This window comes from Heterodontus francisci, chromosome 2, assembly GCF_036365525.1.
Source record: "Heterodontus francisci isolate sHetFra1 chromosome 2, sHetFra1.hap1, whole genome shotgun sequence".
Taxonomy (NCBI): domain Eukaryota; kingdom Metazoa; phylum Chordata; class Chondrichthyes; order Heterodontiformes; family Heterodontidae; genus Heterodontus; species Heterodontus francisci.
The window spans coordinates 123,055,249-123,078,167 of NC_090372.1; the positions used below are offsets into that span (position 1 = coordinate 123,055,249).

Below are 22,919 nucleotides of genomic sequence, written 5' to 3' on the forward strand. Positions count from 1 at the left end.
AGAAGCTATTATTAAAGATGTTATAGCAGGGCATTTAGAAAAATTCAAGGTAATCAGGCAGAATCAACATGGTTTTGTGAAAGAGAAATCATGCTTAATCAGTTTATTGGAGTTTTTTGAGTGAGTTACATGTGCTGCGGATAAAGGGGAACTGGTGGATGTATTGTACTTGGATTTCCAGAAGGCATTTGATAAGCTTATTGCAGAAAATAAAAGCTTGTGGTGTAGGGAGTAACATATTGGCTTGGATAGAAGATTGGTTAGCTAAGAGGAAACAAAGTAGGCATAAATGGGTTATTTTCTGGTTGGCAAGATGTAACGAGTGGTGTACCACAGGGATCTGTGCTGGGGCCTCAACTTTTTACAATTTATATGAACGACTTAGAAGAAGGGACCGAAGGCATGGTTGCTAAATTTGCTGATGACACAAAGGTAGGTAGGAAATTAACTTGTGAAGAAGACGTAAGGAGACTACAAAGGGATATAGACAGGTTAAGTGAGTCGGCAAAGACCTGGCAAATGGACTATAATGTGGGAAAGTGTGAAATTTTCCACTTTGGCAAGAAGAATAAAAAAGAAGCATATTATCTAAATGGTGAGAGATTGCAGAGCTCTGAGATGCAGAGGGATCTGGGTGTCCTAGTGCATGAATCGCAAAAGATCAATATGCAGGTACAATGCATAATTCGGAAAGCTAATAGATTGTTATCGCTTATTGCGAGGGGAATTGAATACAAAAGTAGGGCGGTTATGCTTCAGCTATGCAGGACATTGGTGAGACCACATCTGGAGTACTGTGTACAGCACTGGTCTCCATATTTAAGGAAGGATGTAAATGCTTTGGAGGCAGTACAGAGAAAGTTTACTTGACTAATACCTGGAATGGGTGGGCTGTCTTATGAGGAAAGATTGGGCAGGCTAGGCTTGTATCCTCCAAAATTTAGAAGAATAAGAGGTGACTTGATTGAAACATATAAGATCCTGAGGGGTCTTAGCAGGGTGGATGTGGAAAGGATGTTTCCCCTTGTGGGAGAATCTCAAACTAGGGGTCACTGTTTTTAAAAAAAAAAAGGGGTTGCCCATTTAAGACAGAGATGAGGAGAAATTTTTCCTCTGAGGGTCGTGAGTCTTTGGAACTCTCTTCCTCAAAATGCAGTGGAAGCAGAGTCTTTTGGGGTTGATATATTCTTGATCAGCAAGGGGGTGCAAGGTTATTGGGGATAGGTGGAAATGTGAACCTATTGAATGGCCGAGCAGGCTCGAGGGGTCGAGTGGCCTGCTCCTAGTTCGTATGAAGTAGAGTTTCTGCTGGGGACCAATCCGAATGACTTCAGGCTTCCCAAATCTGAACTGCAAGAAATTATTGGAACCGCAGTAGATGAAAAGTGATATGGACAAGTGTAAGGTATTACACATTGGAAGAAAAATGGGTGACTCGAGTACCCCATGAATGGTGTTAAATAGCCACAGGCTAAGTTGAAAGATCTAGGGATATTAGTAAACTTGGTTATAACATGTCCAGCTACAGTCAAACAAAAATCAAAGTAAACAGAATTGTATAGCTGAAATAGTGGAGTATAATTTTGATAAAATCTTAATGAAACAGTACATTGCATTAGCTAGACCACACTTCTAATATGGTGTCCAGCTCTGGTCACTGAGATGTAAGGAAGACATACAGGCCCTGAAGATGGAGTGAAGAGCCTGTGACTAATCCTTAGAGGCAGGTGATGAATTACGAAGATGGATTGAGACTTAAATAGCAATTTCTATTTAATTAGTACTTTTAACATTGCAAAATGTCCTAAGGCAATTTACATTTGGCTTAGACCCAGGCGCGAATATGAGGAAAATTACAGCAAGTGTCCAAAAGTATAGCCAAAGAGGTGAATTTAAGGAGCCTTTTAAAGTAGGGGAGGGATATAGCAGAGTAGAAGTTTAGGGAGAATGTTCCACAACGTGGGGGCTGAGATGGCTGGAAGCACTGCCGCCAATCATAGAATGGAGAGGGGGTACACAGTAAACACACGATGGAAGAGTAGAGGATATGGGCAGAAACATGGGGCTGGAGGATGATGCCCTCAGGACAATTGGGGATGAGCAATAAATGCTGACTTGTCAATGTCGCCCACATCCCAAAGAATGATTTTTTTTTTTAAGGCACTATTTTCCCTTGGGAAATTAAATGGGTGACATAGAATCCATTGCTGGTTAGGTTATATGGGGTTTCTTAAAGGAATGGATCAAATGATTCCTTCCATGTGTCCTTTATATTTTCAACCAAGGAAATGCAGTTTATTTTTGAACTTTGTACCTGTGATTATTTATCTACCTCAAGATGAAATGGAGACACCAAGGCCACTGACTGAAAATAGTGATAGAAATTATGGTGATTTTGTTTCTTGCAACAACAACTTATATTTATATAGCACCTTTAACATAATAAAATGTCCAAAATAGCTTCACAGGAGCATTATAAAACAAAGTATAACATCAAGCCACAAAAAGAGCTATTGGGTTCAGGTGACCAAAAGCTTGGTCAAAGAGGTAGGTTTTAAGGAGTGTCTTAAAGGAGGAAAGCAAGGTGGAGAAATTGAGAGGTACAGGGAGGATATTTCAGAGCTTAGTGCCTTGGCAACTGAAGGTGCATCCACCAATGGTGGAGCAATGAAAACCAGGGATACATACGAGGCCAGAATTAGAGGATTGCAGATATCTTGGAGGGTTGTGGAGCTGGAGGAGAATACAGAGATCGGGAAGGGTGAGGCCATGGAGGAATTTGAAAACAAGGATGAGAATTCTAGAATCAAAACTTCGCTTGATTAGGAGTGATCACAGGGGTGATAAGGGAACAGGACTTGGTGCGAGTTCAGACCCAGGCAGCAGACTTTTGGATGACCTCAAGTATACGGAGAGTTAGAGTCATAGAGTTATACAACACAGAAACAGGCCCTTCGGCCCATCGTGTCTGTGCTGGCCATCAAGCACCTATCTATTCTAATCCCATTTTCCAGCACTTGGCCTGTAGCCTTGTATGCTGTGGCATTTCAAGTGCTCATCTAAATACGACTTAAATGTTGTGCGGGTTCCTGCCTCGACCACCTCTTCAGGTAGTGTGTTCCAAATTCCAACCACCCTCTGGGTGAAAAAGGTTTCCCTCAAATCCCCTCTAAACCTCCTGCCCCTTACCTTAAATCTATGGTTATTGATCCCTCTGCTAAGGGAAAGAAGTTTCTTCCTATCTACCCTATCAATGTCCCTCATAATTTTGTATACCTCAATCAGGTCACCCCTCAGCCTTCTCTGATCTAAGGAAAACAACCCTAGCCTATCCAGTCTCTCTCAATAGATAAAATGCTCAAGCCCAGGCAACATCCTGATGAATCTCTTCTGCATCCTCTCCAGTGTAATCGCATCCTTCCTATAGTGTGGTGACCAGAACTGTTAAATGAGGGAGACCAGCCAGGAGTGCACTGGAATAGTTAGGTCGAGGTAACGAAGGCATGAATGAGGCTAGATGAACTAAATGTTATAAAAGCAAAATACTGCGGATGCTGGAAATCTGAAACAAAAACAAGAAATGCTGGAATCACTCAGCAGGTCTGGCAGCATCTGTGGAAAGAGAAGCAGAGTTAACGTTTCGGGTCAGTGACCCGAAGAAGGGTTACTGACCCGAAACGTTAACTCTGCTTCTGTTTCCACAGATGCTGCCAGACCTGCTGAGTGATCCCAGCATTTCTTGTTTTTGAACTAAATGTTATATTGTGTACTTAAAGATTCTATTCATGTTCTAACCTCCTAAATTTGCAGCCTCAGTATGGCAGTCACAGTTTACAGCAGTAAAGCCATGATGATACCATTTCCTAAAATTTAGTTTAAAATGTATTGCACTCTGGAAGTGTATAAGTATGTTAACCTGTCACTCGTATGCATTTTGTTATATTCCTACAGTGTTCCACAATTGCCACAGCGAGGAGAAATGCCCACCTTGTACTTACCTCACTCAAAAATGGTGCATGGGGAAACACGAAGTAAGTATAGCTGAAGGAAGCTCGGCTTACTCTGAGATTTGTCACTCCCAGTCAGACCATGCATTTAAGCTTTAAGGTGTTCGAAATCATGAGGGGTCTGGACAGGGTAGATAGGGAAAAACTGTTCCCATTGGAGGAAAGATTGAGAGCAAGAGGGCACAGATTTAAGGTAATTGGCAAAGTAAGTAATTGTGACATAAGGAAAAACTTCTTTGCACAGCGAGTGGTTAGGATCTGGAATGCACTGCTTGAGAGTGTGATTGGGGCAGCTTCAATTGAGGCATTTAAGAGGGAATTGGATTATTATCTGAAAAAGAAGAATGTGCGCAGGTCTACGGGGAGAAGGCCGGGGAGTGGCACTAGGTAAACTGCTCTTTTGGAGAGCTGGCACAGACGCGACGGGCTGAATGGTCTCGGCCTCTGGCAAAAGCACCTGCAAGAACTCCATCTGTGTCAGGCCGGCTGAATCAAGTGCCGATTAGGCACTTAACTAGACAGCAGCAGGCCTTCCACAGGATCAAGGACCCCAGCGCCTTGACCAGCAGCTCTTCTGTTGGTGGAGCACCCACCCATGGCCTAGGAGCGGCACTGGACCCAGGCCAGAGGCAGCTCAGGACAGGAGGGGCCACACGGGGTGGAGTGGGGGGTCTCCGGGGTGTAGGGCGTCAGTAGCAAGGGCAGTCGGGTGGCTCTCAGTGGGTCCCCCATCCCCTTCCCGATGCCAGGACTCTCGTTCGAGCACCAAGTGCCTTTTAACGAGACTCCCTCTCGCCACCTCCCAGCCCGCACGGTTTGTTCTTGCTGTGCTCCCCATGTGGCAACAGGCTTGCCTGCTGTTGGGCGAATTGTAACAGCAGTGAGGTGAGAGGTGAGGCCCCTAATTGGGCATTAATTTCCCACTTAAGGGCGCCAATTGGTGGCTGGGCCAGAAGGCAGTTTTCTGGCCTTCCCACCCCGGACTTCATTTTGGCGGAGCTGGGAAGGTGGTGGTGTTGCTGCAATGCATCTTGTATGTGGTGTACACTACTGCCACTGTGCATTGCTGATGGAGGGAGTTAATGTTTAAGATGGTGGATGGGGTGCCAATCAAGCGGCTGCTTTGTCCTGGATGGTGTCGCGCTTCTTGAGTGTTCTCATCCAGGCAAGCGGAGAGTTTTCCATCATACTCCTGAATTGTTTTTGTAGATGGTGGCAGGCTTTCGAGTCAGGAAGTGAGTTATTCACCGCAGAATGCCGAGCCTCTGACCTGCCCTTATAGCCACAGTGTTTGCGTGGCTGTTCTAATTATGTTCCTGGTCAGATTGTGACCCTCCCCTCTCCTCCCCCCCCCCCCCCCCACTCTCTCCCTCCCCTCTCCCCTCCCTCCCCTCTTCCCTCCCCTCTTCCCTCCCCTCTTTCCCCCCCCTCCCCTCTTTCCCCCCCCTCCCCTCTTTCCCCCCCTCCCCTCTTTCCCCCCCTCCCCTCTTTCCCCCCCTCCCCTCTTTCCCCCCCTCCCCTCTTTCCCCCCCTCCCCTCTTTCCCCCCCTCCCCTCTTTCCCCCCCTCCCCTCTTTCCCCCCCTCCCCTCTTTCCCCCCCTCCCCTCTTTCCCCCCCTCCCCTCTTTCCCCCCCTCCCCTCTTTCCCCCCCTCCCCTCTTTCCCCCCCTCCCCTCTTTCCCCCCCTCCCCTCTTTCCCCCCCTCCCCTCTTTCCCCCCCCTCCCCTCTTTCCCCCCCCTCCCCTCTTTCCCCCCCCTCCCCTCTCCTCTCCCTCCCCTCTTCCCCCCCCCCTCCCTCCCCTCTTCCCTCCCCTCTTTCCCCCCTCCCCTCTTTCCCCCCCTCCCCTCTTTCCCCCCCTCCCCTCTTTCCCCCCCTCCCCTCTTTCCCCCCCTCCCCTCTTTCCCCCCCTCCCCTCTTTCCCCCCCCTCCCCTCTTTCCCCCCCTCCCCTCTTTCCCCCCCCTCCCCTCTTTCCCCCCCCTCCCCTCTTTCCCCCCCCTCCCCTCTTTCCCCCCCCTCCCCTCTTTCCCCCCCCTCCCCTCTTTCCCCCCCTCCCCTCTTTCCCCCCCCTCCCCTCTTTCCCCCCCCCTCCCCTCTTTCCCCCCCCCTCCCCTCTTTCCCCCCCCCTCCCCTCTTTCCCCCCCCCTCCCCTCTTTCCCCCCCCCTCCCCTCTTTCCCCCCCCCTCCCCTCTTTCCCCCCCCCTCCCCTCTTTCCCCCCCCCTCCCCTCTTTCCCCCCCCCTCCCCTCTTTCCCCCCCCCTCCCCTCTTTCCCCCCCCCTCCCCTCTTTCCCCCCCCCTCCCCTCTTTCCCCCCCCCTCCCCTCTTTCCCCCCCCCTCCTCCCCCCCCCCCTTGCCCACTCCTCCTCCCCCCCCCCCTTGCCCACTCCTCCTCCCCCCCCCCCTTGCCCACTTCCCCTCTTTTCCCCCCCCCCCCTCCACCATCCCCCATGGTGGTGTTCCCATGCATCTGCTGCACTTGTCCTTCTAGGTGGTACAGGTCGCTGGTTTGGAAGGTGCTGTCTTGGTGCATTGCTACAGTGCATCTTGTGGATGGTGCACGCTGCTGCAATACACTCCCAGACAAGTGATTGCCCCCTTTTTGTTCTTAAGTTCTACCCATGTGTCCTCATTTGAAGAACCTTCTAAGATATCTTCCCTCCTTACTGCAGTAATTGACCTCTTGATCAATAGTGCAATGCCACCTCCTCTTTTACACCCTCCCCTATCATGCCTGAAGATTCTGTACCCTGGAATATTGAGCTGCCAGTCCTGCCCTTCCCTCAACCATGTCTTTGTGATAGCAATAATATCATATTCCCCTGTGTTAATCAGCGCCCTCAATTCATCTGCCTTACTAGTAAGACTTCTTGCGTTAAAATAGATGCAATCCAGCCTTGCATTATGCACTTGTGCCTTAACGAGTCTGTATTTGCTCAGCTCCCAGACTGACTCTGCTTCTCTTCTATATTTGACTGTGCATCACCCCCTACTGCACCTCCACTCTGTATCCCATTCCCCCTACCAAATTAGTTTAAACCCCACTGTCAACAGCACTAGCAAACCTCCCAGCAAGGATGTAGGTCCCGTTCCGGTTCACGTGCTGTCCCAACTTGGACAGGTCCCACCTTTGCCAGAAACACACCCAGTGATCCAGGAAACGAAAGCCCTCCATCCTGCTCCATGTCTTCAGCCACACATTCATCTGCTCTTTCCTCCTATTCCTATACTCACTAGCACATGGCACTGGGAGTAATCCCGCGATTACAACGTTTGAGGTCCTGCTTTTTAATCTGCTACCTAAATTCTTGTTGCAGCACCTCATCCCTCTTTCTACCTATATCGTTGGTACCAATATGTACCACGACCTTTGACTGTTCACCCCCCCCCCACCTTCAGAATGTCCTGCAGCTGCTCCATGACATCCTTGACCCTAGGACCAGGGAGGCAACATACCATCTTGGAGTCACGTTTGCAGCCGCAGAAACGCCTGTCTGTTCCCCTTCCGATTGAATCCCCTGTCACTACAGCTCTGCCACTCTTCTTCTCTCCTGTGCAGCAGAGCCACCCATGACGCCATGAACTTGGCTCCTGCTGCTTTCCCCTGAGCCAACTCTCCCAACAAAATCCAAAGCGGTATATCTGTTAGAGAGGGGTATGGTCACAGGGGACTCCTGCACTACCTGCCTTCCTCTTCTCTGCCTAGTCGTCACCCGTTCCCTTCCTGCCTTTGCAACATTTGCCTGCAGTGTGAGCACCTTGCTAAACATGCTATCCACGACAATCTCAGCTCCAGCTCCGTAATGCAGGTAGCCAGTCGCTGCAGAAGGATACACTTACTGCACACGTGGTCGTCAGGGACACTGATTTCCCACATAGCGCAGGAGGAGCATATCTTGGATGCCATGACTTATCTTCAGATTACTTAATTAAATTACTATTATTCAGAAATACTAATTACGCGAGGGGCCTTGTTCTACTCCAAACACTACCCATTACAATCTCTTTCTTTTGGGCCTCCTTATCTCGAGAGACAATGGATATGCGCCTGGAGGTGGTCAGTGGTTTGTGAAGCAGCGCCTGGAGTGGCTATAAAGGCCAATTCTGGAGTGACAGGCTCTTCCACAGGTGCTGCAGAGAAATTTGTTTGTTGGGGCTGTTGGACAGTTGGCTCTCCCCTTGCGCCTCTCTTTTTTCCTGCCAACTACTAAGTCTCTTCGACTCGCCACAATTTAGCCCTGTCTTTATGGCTGCCCGCCAGCTCTGGCGAATGCTGGCAACTGACTCCCACGACTTGTGATCAATGTCACACGATTTCATGTCGCGTTTGCAGACGTCTTTATAACGGAGACATGGACGGCCGGTGGGTCTGATACCAGTGGCGAGCTCGCTGTACAATGTGTCTTTGGGGATCCTGCCATCTTCCATGCGGCTCACATGGCCAAGCCATCTCAAGCGCCGCTGACTCAGTAGTGTGTATAAGCTGGGGGTGTTGGCCGCTTCGAGGACTTCTGTGTTGGAGATATAGTCCTGCCACCTGATGCCAAGTATTCTCCGAAGGCAGCGAAGATGGAATGAATTGAGACGTCGCTCTTGGCTGGCATACGTTGTCCAGGCCTCGCTGCCGTTGAGCAAGGTACTGAGGACACAGGCCTGATACACTCGGACTTTTGTGTTCCGTGTCAGTGCGCCATTTTCCCACACTCTCTTGGCCAGTCTGAACATAGCAGTGGAAGCCTTACCCATGCGCTTGTTGATTTCTGCATCTAGAGACAGGTTACTGGTGATAGTTGAGCCTAGGTAGGTGAACTCTTGAACCACTTCCAGAGCGTGGTCGCCAATATTGATGGATGGAGCATTTCTGACATCCTGCCCCATGATGTTCGTTTTCTTGAGGCTGATGGTTAGGCCAAATTCATTGCAGGCAGACGCAAACCTGTCGATGAGACTCTGCAGGCATTCTTCAGTGTGAGATGTTAAAGCAGCATCGTCAGCAAAGAGGAGTTCTCTGATGAGGACTTTCCGTACTTTGGACTTCGCTCTTAGACGGGCAAGGTTGAACAACCTGCCCCCTGATCTTGTGTGGAGGAAAATTCCTTCTTCAGAGGATTTGAACGCATGTGAAAGCAGCAGGGAGAAGAAAATCCCAAAAAGTGTGGGTGCGAGAACACAGCCCTGTTTCACACCACTCAGGATAGGAATGTCAGGATAATCTGAAGTCCTTAATAAATTACACTAATTTTTAAAAAACACACTTTAGTAGTACTAACCTTATCACTTATAAGGTAAGTTTTAAGGATTTTTCACAAAAAACTTTCCCCTGACTTTTTTTAGCTATTTCCAGGCACTAACAGCTGTTACTCACAACCAATCACCTTGCAGCTTTCCTGTGATGTCACTGTTGACTTTTTTTTTTCAAAACTCCGGCGCGCCTGGACTGCTCTCCGTTCCCGGAAGCTAAATGACTAGGCCGCGATCCTCGGGCTGTATTTACCGGCTCTTCTCTCGACGTTCTCCCTTCAGGTCCGCTCCTCTCCGCTTCCGGAAGGTAAGTGACTAGGCCGCGATCCTCGGGCTGTATTTACTGGCTCGCCTCTCGACATTCTCCCCTCAGGTCCGCTCCTCTCTGCTCCCGGAAGGTAAGTGACTAGGCCGCGATCCTCAGGCTGTGTTTACCAGCTCCTCGATGTTCTCCCCTCAGGTCCGCTCCTCTCCGCTCATGGAAGGTAAGTGCCTAGGCCGCGATTTCAGGCGGTGTTTATTGGCTCCTCTCTCGGCATTCTCCCCTCAGGTCCGCTCCCAGAAGGTATATGGATGGGTGTAAAGGCTGTACGTAGCTGCTAGTTAACGCGCTAAATGTGCCAAAAAAAGTTAAGGCTGGTGCATTTAGGTGTGAATGAATTTTTAAGACGTGGTAGTCTTACTTACTAACAAACAACCTCTCTGGCCATGAAAATTTAATTTTACAGGCGTGGTGTCTCATTCCTCCAGAACTTGATTGTTGGAGATTTTTTTTAAATCAAGAGAAGAAAAAAAAATGTTTTTATCTCCTGTCCCAACTTACTTTTCCTCTTTGTTTTGCTTTCTGTACATGATTTTACATTGAATTAAATTTTCTAATTTAGTGTCTGTGAGGCTTCTTCAATTGGGTTGAGGAGACGCACAGTTTCTTGCCCTGCTCTCTCATTCCACGGATCCCCTGTAGAGGGTGCCACGCTGAAAAGATTCTCTTGTAACTATAAGTTGTAAGAAAAGTCTGTGGCAGCTATTGCAATGAATGGCAAGTGCTGTTCCTTCACTGCTGACTGCAAAATGCAGGCAAATGTTTTTGAACCCTTGTAATTTTAATAATCCAAGTTCACTATAAGGAGTTTCAAATGTCATTTATTTTATAGAGAGTAAGCACCAGAATATGTTTGGATTGTTAATCATGGGTCATTAGAATGGACATGATGAGACAGTACAGAAGATCAAAGTCTCTTGCTGTGCTGTGTTGTAAGTAAGGCTAGCGAGGGACCCTATAATAAAAAAAAAAGTGGCTGTTCTTTTAGAGCAGTAACTTCTAAGAAATTTGATATGTTTAATGTTTTTGGCTGTGAACTGTTCACACCCAAATGCATACCATATTTCTTCATTGCACAAGTATTTTATCAAAATGATTTGTTAGAAACAATGACCTGTTTTGGATACTTCAGCTGTTTATTGTAGATATCAGCTTGCCAGTGTCTGTAGCTCTGCTTTGGTTCCATAACTTGTGTTGAAACCAGAAATCAGTCACACCATACTGCTCATTAATGACTAATTGTACATTTTCAAAGCAGAATTCAGCGATGCCTTTTGATCAAATTTGGAAACCTACGTGTAATTGCAGGCATCATTTGCAGTGGATCTGATGCATGGATTTAGTGCAATGCTTTTTTTTCCAGATGCGGAACAATATTCCTTGTCACCTTACTGGCATTTCTTGTGGGCTTGCCTGTAGCAAGCTCTTGCCTTGTGGAATGCACAGATGTAAGAAGATTTGTCACAAAGGCGACTGTGTTACTGAGGAGCAATGTAAACAGCTGTGTATCATTCCACGACCTGACTGTAATCATCCATGTTCATCTCCGTGCCACTCAGGCTCACCTTGTCCGAAGACCCCATGCTATGCAGAGGTATAATTATAGTGTACTGTTACTGTTCCACTGTTTGTGGATGAAAAAAATTTACATAACATGACATCCCAAAATACCTCGAGGCCAGTGAGTTACTTTCTGAAATGCAATCAGTGTTATGTAAGCAAACATGGCAGCTAATGTGTGCACAAAACAGCCCCATAAACAGCAAATGAATGAGTCACCTGTTCTTGGTAGTGTCTGAGGGAAGAATTTTGGCCTGGACACTGGGAGAACTTGCTCTTTGCTCTTGCGGCATAGATTTTTTTGGATCCGCTTGAGCAGATAGATGTGATCGTGGTTCAACATCTCATCCTAATAATGGCACAGTGCAGCATTCCTTCAGTATCACCCTGAAGTGTGTGCCAAGATATCAACCTATAGGCCTGTACATTTCTTTTTACAAGAGTACTACAAATTTGTATGCGTGTTGTGAAAATGAAGGTGAAAAAAATGATTACATTAGTTGACTGCCGCCTTACACTGTCAGATCTCAGTGTTTTGAACAGGGGAAAGGTGTCATAGAAAATCTAGATTTGCACTTAAAATAATCAAATTACTGTTGACTTTACATTTTTAAAATTATTGGTGATGCATAAATTTGATACTCTGCCTTTTGATAATGCAACTGTACAAATTAGCCGCATATGGGTTAATGATTATAGTTGTTGTGTTGCAGGTGATATTATATTGCAGCTGTCAGCACAGGAAAGAGATCATGATCTGCAGTGAGGCTTCCAGTAATTACCAGAGGTTTGTACTGCTTCCAGTTGCAGCTGGTGCTCCAGTGTGAAATGTGCATATCAGACATGCAATTTGATTAATTAATTAGTAACTGCCAATATCAGTGAATTTTATTTTCCCTGTTTTTTGGAGGCTGGGCAGTGGGGGGCAGCATTTCAATGAAGTTCCTTTCTTTGGAATTAGCCAATTTTGTTTCCTAAGCCATACCCAGAGGTAGAAATTATCCAAAAATGTTGCATACTGCCAAGTTTATAAAACTTTATTTGATCACTGCACTCACGCACATGCAATATAAAGGCTCTTCAGCCCATTTGATCTCAACCTTACCGACTTCCCTTTACATCAGTTATTTCTAAAATTATACCAGTGTTCTGGCCCCAGCTGCCTTTCCTGTTATCCCATACAGCTTTCTGACCCTCCAAATATAGATAGCTGTAGATTCAGACTCAACTGACCCTTCACAAGTCTGAACTTGTACCCCCTTGACTTGTTGCCCTGACATATCTGAAATTGTTTTGGGTTTACATTTTCTGTCTTCAGTATTTTGCCGAGTGTTGTAAGGATCAAGGAACACTTTCATCAGTTTCTATAAGGCTTTTGACATAGTGCTGGTGCGGCCATCATGAAGTTGAAAACTATGGAAGTATGCATCCAAAACTTAATCGGGAATGTGCACTGCAACTCCACAATCTGTCTACTGATAGGTGAGAGACTCGCTGAGCTGTTTTCTCTTGAAAGAGAAGTGAGGCGAGGCTGTCTAATATCACCCATCCTATTCAACGTTTCCATCAATACTATTGTCAAACAGATTTAGGGAGAAGGGGGGGTGGATTTTAATTACCCACTCCTCATCCCCCCCCCCCACCTCTGCCAATCTGTCCGGTTGTCGAGCTGGTGGCAGAAAAAGGGTAGAGATTCTCCAGTTAAATTCAGCAAGACCTACATCTTTCTGGGGTTCCCCCACTGCAAATACACTCCCCATCTCTCCCTAAATATTAGAGCCAGTGTGTCTCTTTCGGGTATTCCTTTAAAAAAAAATTTTGGCACCTCTCTTTGCAGATGATATTGGCATACTCACCAGTGGTATATGATGGTGGAGGTTCCTCAAGTCTGACATTGTGGCTTTGAGAGATCTTGTGGGATTGGCAACCACCAGTCGTCATGGTTTGCCATGCCATTGGGTAAAGATTGCCACCCGATCAAGATTGTGCCATTTGTCAACTGCGTATCGACTTTCTAACATTAAAAGATATGTGCTGACCTCTATTGGGGACACTAAAAAGCCCTACGGGTGATGGCCAAATGGCATCTATGACGGGGCTGTAAACCCAGAGGTCTGTCATCTCAAATCTCCATGTAGGTGGTAGTTGCCTGATGGTTGCTGAAGTCTTGGAATTGGGTGTAGCATCCACAACTGAGCAGTCCTTTTTAGGGTCCTCTCTGCTCACCTCACTTGAGGAAGGGGCTAGAAGAGATGCCCCAAACATAGGCTGTCCAAACTCTCCTGACCAGGAAACTGCACCTAGTGGGATTGTCACCCTTGCAGTCAAAAATGCACATAAGCAATAAAATGCATGGATTTCTGTAATTTTTTTTATTCGTTCATGGGATTTGGGCATTGCTGACCAGGCCTGCATTTATTGCCCATCCCCAATTGCTCTTGTGAAGGTGGTGGTGAGCTGCCTTGGAATGTGCACACCCTTATGGACAATCAAAACAGTAAATGCCCTGAAAGAAGAACCGCCGTAGTTTCTCAGGAACTTGCTGGATATAACATTAATGTTGCAGCTCTCAGTGAAACAGAACTCTCTGCGGAAGGTCAGCTTAGAGAGGAAGGAGGAGGATACACTTTCTTTTGGAATATATTGGAGGTTATAGCAGGTCATTTAGAAAATCTCAATGCAGTCAGGCACAGTCAACAATGTTTTCTGAAAGGGAAATTGTGTTTGACTAATTTATTAGAGTTCTTTTGAGGAAGTAACAAACAACATGGATAAAGGGGAACCAGTGGATGTGGTGTACTTGGATTTCCAGAAGGCATTTGATAAGGTGCCACATCAAAGGTTACTGAACAAAATAAGAGCCTGTGGTATCAGGGATAACATATTAGCATGGATAGAGGATTGGTTAGCTAACAGGAAACCGTGATTAGGCATAAATGGGTTGTTTTCAGGTTGGCAGGCTGTAACTAGTGGAGTGCCACAGGGATCAGTGCTGAGGCCTCAACAATTTACAGTTTATATCAATGACTTGGATAAAGGAACAGAATGTATGATTGCGAAATTTGCTGATGACACAATGATGGGTAGGAGAGTAAGTTGTGAAGAGGACATAAGGATTCTGCAAAGGGGTATAGATAGGTTAAGTAAGTGGGCAAAGATTTGGCAGATGGAGTATAATGTGGGAAAATATGAAATTGTCTACTTTAGCCAGAAAAATAGAAAAGCAACATATTATTTAACTAGATAGAGATTGTAGAACTCTGAGATGCAGAGAGTTCTGGGTGTCCTAGTACACACAACACAAAAAGTTAATGTGCAGGTACAATAAGTGATTAAGAAGGCAAATGCAATGTTGTTTATTGCAAGGGGAAATGAATATAAAAGTAGAAATATTTTGCTGCAGTTAGACAGGGCATTGGTGAGACCACATCTAGAGTATTGTGTACAGTTTTGGTCCCCTTAAGAAAGAATATAATTGCATTGGAAGCAGTTCAGAGAAGGTTCATTCGACTGATTCCTGGAATGAGAAGGTTATCTTATGAGAATAGGTTGGGTCTGTATTCATTGGAGTTTAGAAGGATTAGAGGTGATCCTGTTGAAACTTATAAGATCGTGAGGGGATTTAACAAGGTGGATATTGAAAGGATGTTTCCCCTTGTGGAGAGACTAAAACTAGGGAGCACAATTTTAAAAATAAGGGGTCTTCCATTTAGTACAGAGATGAGGAGAAATTTCTTCTGAGTCTGTGAAACTCTCTTCTGCAGAGAGTAGTGGAGGCAGGGTCATTGCATGTTTTTAAGGCAGAGGTAGACAGATTCTTGACAAACAAGGGAGTCAAAGGATATTGGGCATAGGCAGGGAAGTGGAGTTGAGTGCACAAACAGATCAGCCATGATCTGTTAGAATGGCGGAGCAAACTCGAGGGACCGAATAGTCTACTCCTGCTCCTAGTTTGTATGAAACCAGAGGAGGCTCGTTTCATCCACGGAGTTGGGTTCACCTCAAAAATACAGAACTTCTAGTTGGCATTAATGAACGGCTCATGACCCTATGCCTTCAATTCAGTGGCAGCCAATGAATCACAATCATCAGTGCTGATGCTCGCACACTCGATTCTACTGATGAAACCAAAGATCTCTTTTATGCATATCTGGATTCTGTATTGGCAGCCATCCCAAAACAAGACGAACTGATTGTACTGGGAGATTTTATTGCCAGAGTTGTGCGCAACGGCACCATCTGGAAGGGGGCCATCAAGAATGAAGGAGTGGGGAATTCAAATGCCAACAGTCTTCTCCTCACCAAGTGCACTGAACATGGGCTCACCATCGCAAACACACTTTTTCATCAGAAGTTAGATATAAGACAACGCGGAAATACCCTTGATCCAAGCATTGGCCCCTTCTGCACTACGTCGTTGTTGGAGCCTGGGTTAGACACATCACCTGAGCCATGCAGCATGCAAACGACTGCTGGACAGGCCACAGACATGTACGCTCCACCAGGAGCATACACCTAGCACCCAAGCACCGACGATCTTCAAATCTAGAAGATTTAACATCCACACTCTCCAGGATATTAAAAACAAGGGAACAATTCCAGCTTTCTTCCCGTCTTGCTGTCACAGGTTCCAATGATGTCAGTGTGGAAGGGCTTTGGGACAAAATCAAATCTGTGATCCAAAAGACAGGAAGAAAGGACTCAGAGTGCCTTGGAATGGGAATCAGCCTCATGGTGGGGTTTCTTTGTCAAAGACATTCAAGTGAGTTTCTGCATTAAGATATTACAGTGGACTTGAATGTTCAGGACCTCGCTGCGGCTGGTATGCAAGAAGCTGCTGTGTGTAGGTTCTTGCACCATGCTGGTGGTAAATATCGATCATATAGCTGATGAGCAAACTCTGAAACTTGGAGCGACAACTGCCATAAGGCATTAATTACTTGTTGGTGGGTGTGAGAATATATGCTCACGTAACTAGAGCTTGATGCCTATCATGGTTAGATTACATGGATAGATAGCTATTGCCAAAACCCTTACTGGTGGGGTTCATTGGAGTATTGAAGGTGGTGGTAATGCTCTCATTCTGTAATGGGTTGTGATGCTAACTGTGCCTTTCATGAGCAGCTAATTCTGCTGCCCAGCTTGCAAGGGTTCAAACCTGCTCTTGTTAGTTGTCTTATGACAAGCTAGTGATTTTCCTGTTTGGTGGGTGGGAGCAGGAGGTAGGCAGGATAAAGCTGATTCCAAGGTAACAACCAGTGAAGGAAGTTCAGAACCAAGTTGACTCTTTATTGCAGCCTTGGTAATTTGATACCCACGTTGCATGCCTGCAGTACTTCAGAGCACTGTTGATCAACCAACTAGTCTAGCTCACAAACGGAACCTGGAGGCTGGGGCTTGGATTCATACCACCTGATGACATTCATACCATCCAGATCATATCCCTAATCGATAGGGTAGCCCTAGATGGATAAACAGTGAGAAACTTCCTAATCTGCTCTTGTAATGCTTTGAAATATCAGATGTTGATGATAGCGGTGGCGTAATTATTTCACCAGAGTAAAGTTGAACATGTTACATCTAGTTTGTTTTTTCACTTGCTGTTTGTGAGAATAATCTTTTGACATGGAGATATATTAAGTTGTCTGGTTTTATTTGCTTGTATTCTGTGTAGGATAGCTGCTATTTCAATGGCCAGTAAACTCTCTGACATGCATCTTGGCGACTCCGTGGAAATCAGTAAACTCATTTCTAAGAAAGAAATGAAACAAGCCAGGTAAATCGTTCTTGAACATATTTGTAGGTAGTTTTAAAACATTGGATTATATTACAGTAGAGTGGTTTTTATCAATAGTTGTAATTTTCCAAACTGAAATTGTAACATAACTTGCCAAAGCATATCTAAAAGCACCAAGGGCTGAAATTTTGATGAATTATTGCCCTGTATTATTCAAGTGAGCAGGATGTATTTTTATGTTACTTTTAGCATTGTTTAAAAGGATTAGATCAGGGTTGTCCAGCATACGGTCCGCGGACCAGAAACCTGTCCGCCAGAGGTTACCATCCAATCCGTCAAGGGTGAGAGGTTTCTGCTGGAAATAATAATGGATAATAAGGAGATGGTTGATGAATTGGACAGATATTTTGCATCAGTCTTCACTATTGAGGATGCAAGTAACATCCCAGTATTAGCTGTAAGTCGGGAAGTGGAAGGGAGGGAGGAACTCAAGAAAAGTATAATCACCAGGGAAGTGGTACTGAATGAATTGTTAGAGCTGCAGGCTGACAAATCCCTGGGTCCTGATAGACTTCATCCTCGTGGCTAGTGAGATTTTGATGTTAGTTTTAATATTCCAATATTTCCTAGATTCGGGGAAGGTTCCGTTAGATTGGAAAAGAGCGAGTGTAACTCCTTTATTCAAAAAGGGAGGCAGACAGAAAGCAGGAAACAACAGGCCAGTTAGCTTAACATCTGTCTTTGGGAAAATGTTAGAAGCTATTAAAGACGTTATAGCAGGGCATTTAGAAAAATTAAAGGTAATCAGGCAGAGCCAACATGGTTTTGTGAAAGGAAAATCATGTTTAACCGATTTATTGGAGTTCTTTGAGGGAGTTACATGTGCTGTGGATAAAGGGGAACCAGTGGATGTATTGTACTTCAATTTCCAGAAAGCATTTGATAAGGTGCCACATCAAAAGGTTATTGAAGAAAATAAAAGCTCATGGTGTAGGGGATAACATATTGGCGTGGATGGAAGATTGGCTATCTAACAGGAAACAGAGTAGGCATGAAGGGTCGTTTTCTAGTTGGTAAGATGTAACGAGTGGTGTGCCACAGGGATCTGTGCTGGGGCCTCAACATTTTACAATTTATATAAATGACTTAGATGAAAGGATTAAAGGTATGGTTTCTAAATTTACTGATGACACAGGTAGGAAATTAACTTGTGAAGAGGACAAAAGGAAGCTACAAAGGGATATAGATAGGTTAAGTGAGTGGGCAAAGACCTGGCAAATGAAGTATAATGTGGGAAAGTGTGCAATTGTCCACTTTGGCAGGAAGAATAAAAAAGCATATTATCTAAAAGGTGAGAGATTGTAGAGCTCTGAGATGCAGAGGGTTCAGGGTGTCCTAGTGCATGAATCGCAAAAGGTTAGTATGCAGGTACAGCAAGTAATTAGGTAAGCTAATGGAATGTTTATCATGAAGGGAATTGAATACAAAAGTAGGGCGGTTATGCTTCAGCTATACAGGGCATTGGCGAGACCATATCTGGAGTACTGTGTACAGTACTGGTCGTCTCATTTAAGGAAGGATGTAAATGCATTGGAGGTAATACAGACCAGACTAATACCTGGAATGGGTGGCCTGTCTTGAGGAAAGGTTGGACAGGCTAGACTTGTATCTGCTGGAATTTAGAAGAGTAAGAGGCGACCTGATTGAAACATATAAGATCCTGAGGGGTCTTGACAGGGTGGATGTGGAAAGGATGTTTCCCCTTGTGGGAGAATCTGGAACCAGGGGTCACTGTTTAAAAATAAGGGGTCATCCATTTAAGACAGAGATGAGAAATTTTTTCTCTGAGGGTCGTGAGTCTTTGGAACTCTCTTCCTCAAAAGGTGGTGGAAGCAGAGTCTTTGAATATTTGTAAGGCGGAGGTAGAGAGATTCTTGATAAGCAAGAGGGTGGAAGGTTATCGGGAGTAGGTAGAAATGTGGAGTAATCAGTTCAGCCATGAACGTATTGAATGGCGGAGCAGGCTCGAAGGGCCGTGGTCTGCTCCTCCCCCTAATTCATATATTCATATCTGCCATTGGCTTCTTTCAGCCACACGCCACACCCCAGCACCCCCCAAGTTTTCTGTTACTGACGACGGCTGCAGCTCCTCTACTGACATGGCGAAGGTGCCTCTACGCATGTCCTCCTTTACTAAGATGACAGAGTGCTTCAGTACCCACTGTTCTGGCTCCTTTAGTGGTGCCCAGGTTGAACTGTCTGCCAATCGGCGCTTCCCACCCAACTCCATTCCGAGAGCGGTCTTCCTGGCCTTGAGCTCGGGCCCCTGGCCCAGCACTGGCTCTTCCTGCTTGCAGACCTGACCTGGGGCTGATTGTCTCCACCACCCTCTCCGAGTAGGTGGTAGGGCCCAGGCCTGGGACCCGGGAGCAGGGTGCCAGGGTAACTGGGCCCCGGGAGGCTTGAGGTGACACATAGAGGAGAGGGGGTTCTAACAGAGGGAGGGGGAGAGAGACGCAGCTGTACGCACATACAGTGAGAGAGACGGGAAGGGCAGGGAGAGGGGCAGACGCGGACAGAAAGGGGCATGGGAAAGTGATCAAGATCATTCCTGACAAATGGACATCTTTCCGGAATGCTCCGCATCACTTAGATCAAGTGTGCAGGCAGACATTGTCTACTTCTGCTGGCAAAAACAATGCATAGTATCTCACTAAATCAGTGTTCAACATAGTAACAAGAAAGTAAGTTAATAAATTAGTCGTCTCATTTAAAACCTGTTCATAATCTGCACATTTTCTGTGGTTTTGATTAATAGTAAAATAGATTTCTAATGACTATCTTCCTGAAATTTGCTCACTGGGCCCCTATGTAGGATCAAAATTATAATGTGCCCCCTTACATGTAAAGGTTGGACATTCCTGGTTTAGATGATCTTTCGTACTAATTATAAGGAATCCTACTGCTCAGAAATGAGTACATTTTGGAAATTTATGTAGGTTATTCAATGTTTGAAGTAAAGTGTAAGTGTCAAAATGGCTGTGCTGGTATAAAATTGCTGCTTTTCCATGCAGATTGGACTGTGATGAAGAATGTGCAATAGTGGAAAGAAACAGGTGGGTTATGCAACGCTACAATGCTATGGATTCAGACTCATTCATTGAAATTGTAACATGTGCTCTGGTACTCCCTTTTGCTTTAAGACTACCTCAGTCTGATTTAGTTTTATAGATTTTCAGCTCACGCATGAATTTACTCAAACACTGGGAACAGTTTTATTGTCTCTCACTAAAATATTGTGCGGCTATTGCCAACTCTCGGATGTTATGCACTTTCATAAAAGAGCAAAATGTATATAGAGGATGAGGTATGAGGAACAATTAGAGAAGCTTAAGTTCCAAAATCTCGCGAAAAGAAAGCCAAAGAGGAAAAGGACTTCACTGAGTCATATATTACTAAATTGCTCAGATAACTTGAACCCAAGATAATCACTTTCCAGGTCAGTCAGGCCAGTAGGATGAGAAGAAAGCAATTTTAGTGAAAAGTACATTTAAAACTGCTATTTAAAAATTATACTCTTCAGGATGGTGAGCATTTGAAAATATCTACCTGGTAAGGTAGTTGAATAAAAGATGTCAGGAGAGTTAAAGATGCGTTTGGTTACCAGACTAGGTGAACTTGAAGTTATAGAATCATAGAATGGTTATAGCACAGAAGGAGGCTATTCGGCCCATCATGTCCATGGTAGCTCTCTGCAAAAGCACCTCACCGAGTTGCACTCCCTGCCTTCTCCCCATAGCCCTGCAAATGTTTTCTCTTGGTGTAATTGTCCAATTCTCTTTTGAAGACCATGATTGAATCTTCCTCCACCACACTCCCGGGCAGAGCCTTCTAGATCCTAACCACTCGCTTTTTTCTCATATTGCCATTGTATTTTTGGCCAATCACCTTAAATCTGTGTCCTCTGATTCTGGATCCTTCCACCAATGGGAACAGTTTCTTTCCATCTACTCCCTATCTATGTCATGATTTTGAACACCTCTATCAAATCATCTCTAATCGTTTCTCCAAGGAGAACAATCCTAGCTTCTCCAACCTGTCCACATAACTTCCTCATCCCCGGAACTATTCTCATGAATCTTTCTGCACTCTATCTGATGGCTTCACATCCTTCCTAAAGTGTGGTGCCCAGAACTGGACACAATACGAGGCAGAACCAGCGTTTTATACAGATTTATCGTAACTTCTTTGTTTTTGTACTTTATGCCCCTATTTAGATAGCCCAGGACCCTGTATGCTTTACTAACCATCTTCTCAACCTGCCTTTCAGCCTTCAATGATTTGTGAACATATACCCCCAGGTCCCTCTGCTCCTGTATCCCTTTAGGATTGTACCCTTTATTTTATATTGCCACTCCCATTCTTCCTACCAAAATGAATCACTTCACACTTTTTTCTGCTCAAATTTCATCTGCCACTTGTCTGGCTATGCTACCATCCTGACTGTGTCCTCTTGAAATTTATCACTATCCTCACAGTTCACAATACTTCCAGGTTTTGTGTCATCTGCACATTTTGAAATTGTGCTCTGCACACCCAATTCATGGTCATTAATATAGATCAAGAGAAACCGGGTTCCTAATGCCAACCCCTGGGGAACCCCACTATATACTTTACTCCAGTCTGAAAAATAACCATTCACAACTACTCTGTTTCCTGTCACTCAGCCAATTTTGTATCCATGCTGCTAATGTCATTTTTATTCCATGGGCTTTAACTTTGTTGATAAGCCTGTTATATGGCACTTTATCAAATGCCTTTTGGAAGTCCATGTACACTACATTAACTACATTACCCTCATTAACCCTCTCTGTTTCCTCATCAAAAAAACTCAAGCAAGTTAGTTAAATACAATTTGCCCTTAACAAATATTGGAGAGATGCACCTCATTGAGCAAATATCCTTTTCTTATCCTTGACTTTTTTTTTTATGTTAAGTAAAATATATGCTTTATTATGGTTGTGTTCTCTCATCATGCCTTTCTTTCTTTCCTTCCTTACTATATTCCAGTAGATGTCTTCTGTCGAACCATCATTTGGCATTTATTAGCATTCTGTATACTTCAGGTGCTGCATATTCATGCAAAGATAGGACTCTGCTCTGTGGATGTGAAATCAGTTGAATAAATGGCTTCCCTTATCAAAAATACATTTTGCTTCATTAATAGAATACTGTCTTAAGTTGAAAAATTGAATTTGTGCAGCCCATAAAGCAAGGGTAGTAAATTATTTTTTGTTATATATGTGTGTGCATTTTGAGTGCTGTGCAGCGCTAACAAGTTATTAATAATGGCCTTCGCCCTTATTTATGCATAAATTGAACAGCACTTGCATAGTTAAGCACAAAAATGCAGAAGTTGCTGTCTGCATTGCGCTGCCCTTCCATAAGCTATGTGTAAACAGCATCTCACCATCTGGCTCTTCAGTCAAATGTATTGAATAGCGAGAAATTCCTGTACTGATGTCATAAATGCAAGCTAAACTTGCCATGAAAAGTTAGGGCTTGTCCATTCCAGTCTAAACACCCATTTAACAGCATGGTAAGTCTTAAATACAGCCAAACAACCTCTGTGGCACTGAAATTAACTTTTACAAGCGTGGAGTTGCATTCCTTCAGCTTTTAATTATTGGAGTTTTTGACTAATGTAATTTTTTTAACTCTTTCAGTCTCTTATCTTAAACCAATTTTTTCTCCCCCTCTTTATGTTGCATTCTGTACATGAATTGACACTGAATTCACTATTCTAACTTCCTGATTCAGACTGTGCAGCTCATTAGTAAATCTTCAATCTCATTGATTAAGGAGGAGCCTAGAAAGAGTAGACAGGAAGGACCTGTTTCCCCTAGTGGAGAGGTCAATTACCGGGGGTACAGATTTAATGTGATTGGTCGAAGGATTAGCAGGGACATGAGAAACTTTTTCACCCAGAGGGTGATGGGTGACTGGAATTCACTGTCAGGAAAGGTAGTGGAGGCAGAAACCCTCAACTCATTTAA

General features: G+C 44.9%; 1 protein-coding gene across 4 annotated transcripts in view; it reads left to right on the plus strand.

Moving 5' to 3' along the window:
• Positions 1-22,919, plus strand: part of nfx1 (nuclear transcription factor, X-box binding 1) — a 102,895-nt gene that overhangs the window by 65,502 nt on the left and 14,474 nt on the right. For all 4 annotated transcript variants that reach the window (XM_068010051.1, XM_068010061.1, XM_068010070.1 and 1 more), the window contains exons 15-19: positions 3,952-4,031; positions 10,930-11,160; positions 11,840-11,913; positions 16,801-16,902; positions 19,938-19,979. In XM_068010051.1, the coding sequence (XP_067866152.1) occupies positions 3,952-4,031; positions 10,930-11,160; positions 11,840-11,913; positions 16,801-16,902; positions 19,938-19,979 (529 nt within the window). The remainder of the gene's footprint in view (positions 1-3,951; positions 4,032-10,929; positions 11,161-11,839; positions 11,914-16,800; positions 16,903-19,937; positions 19,980-22,919) is intronic.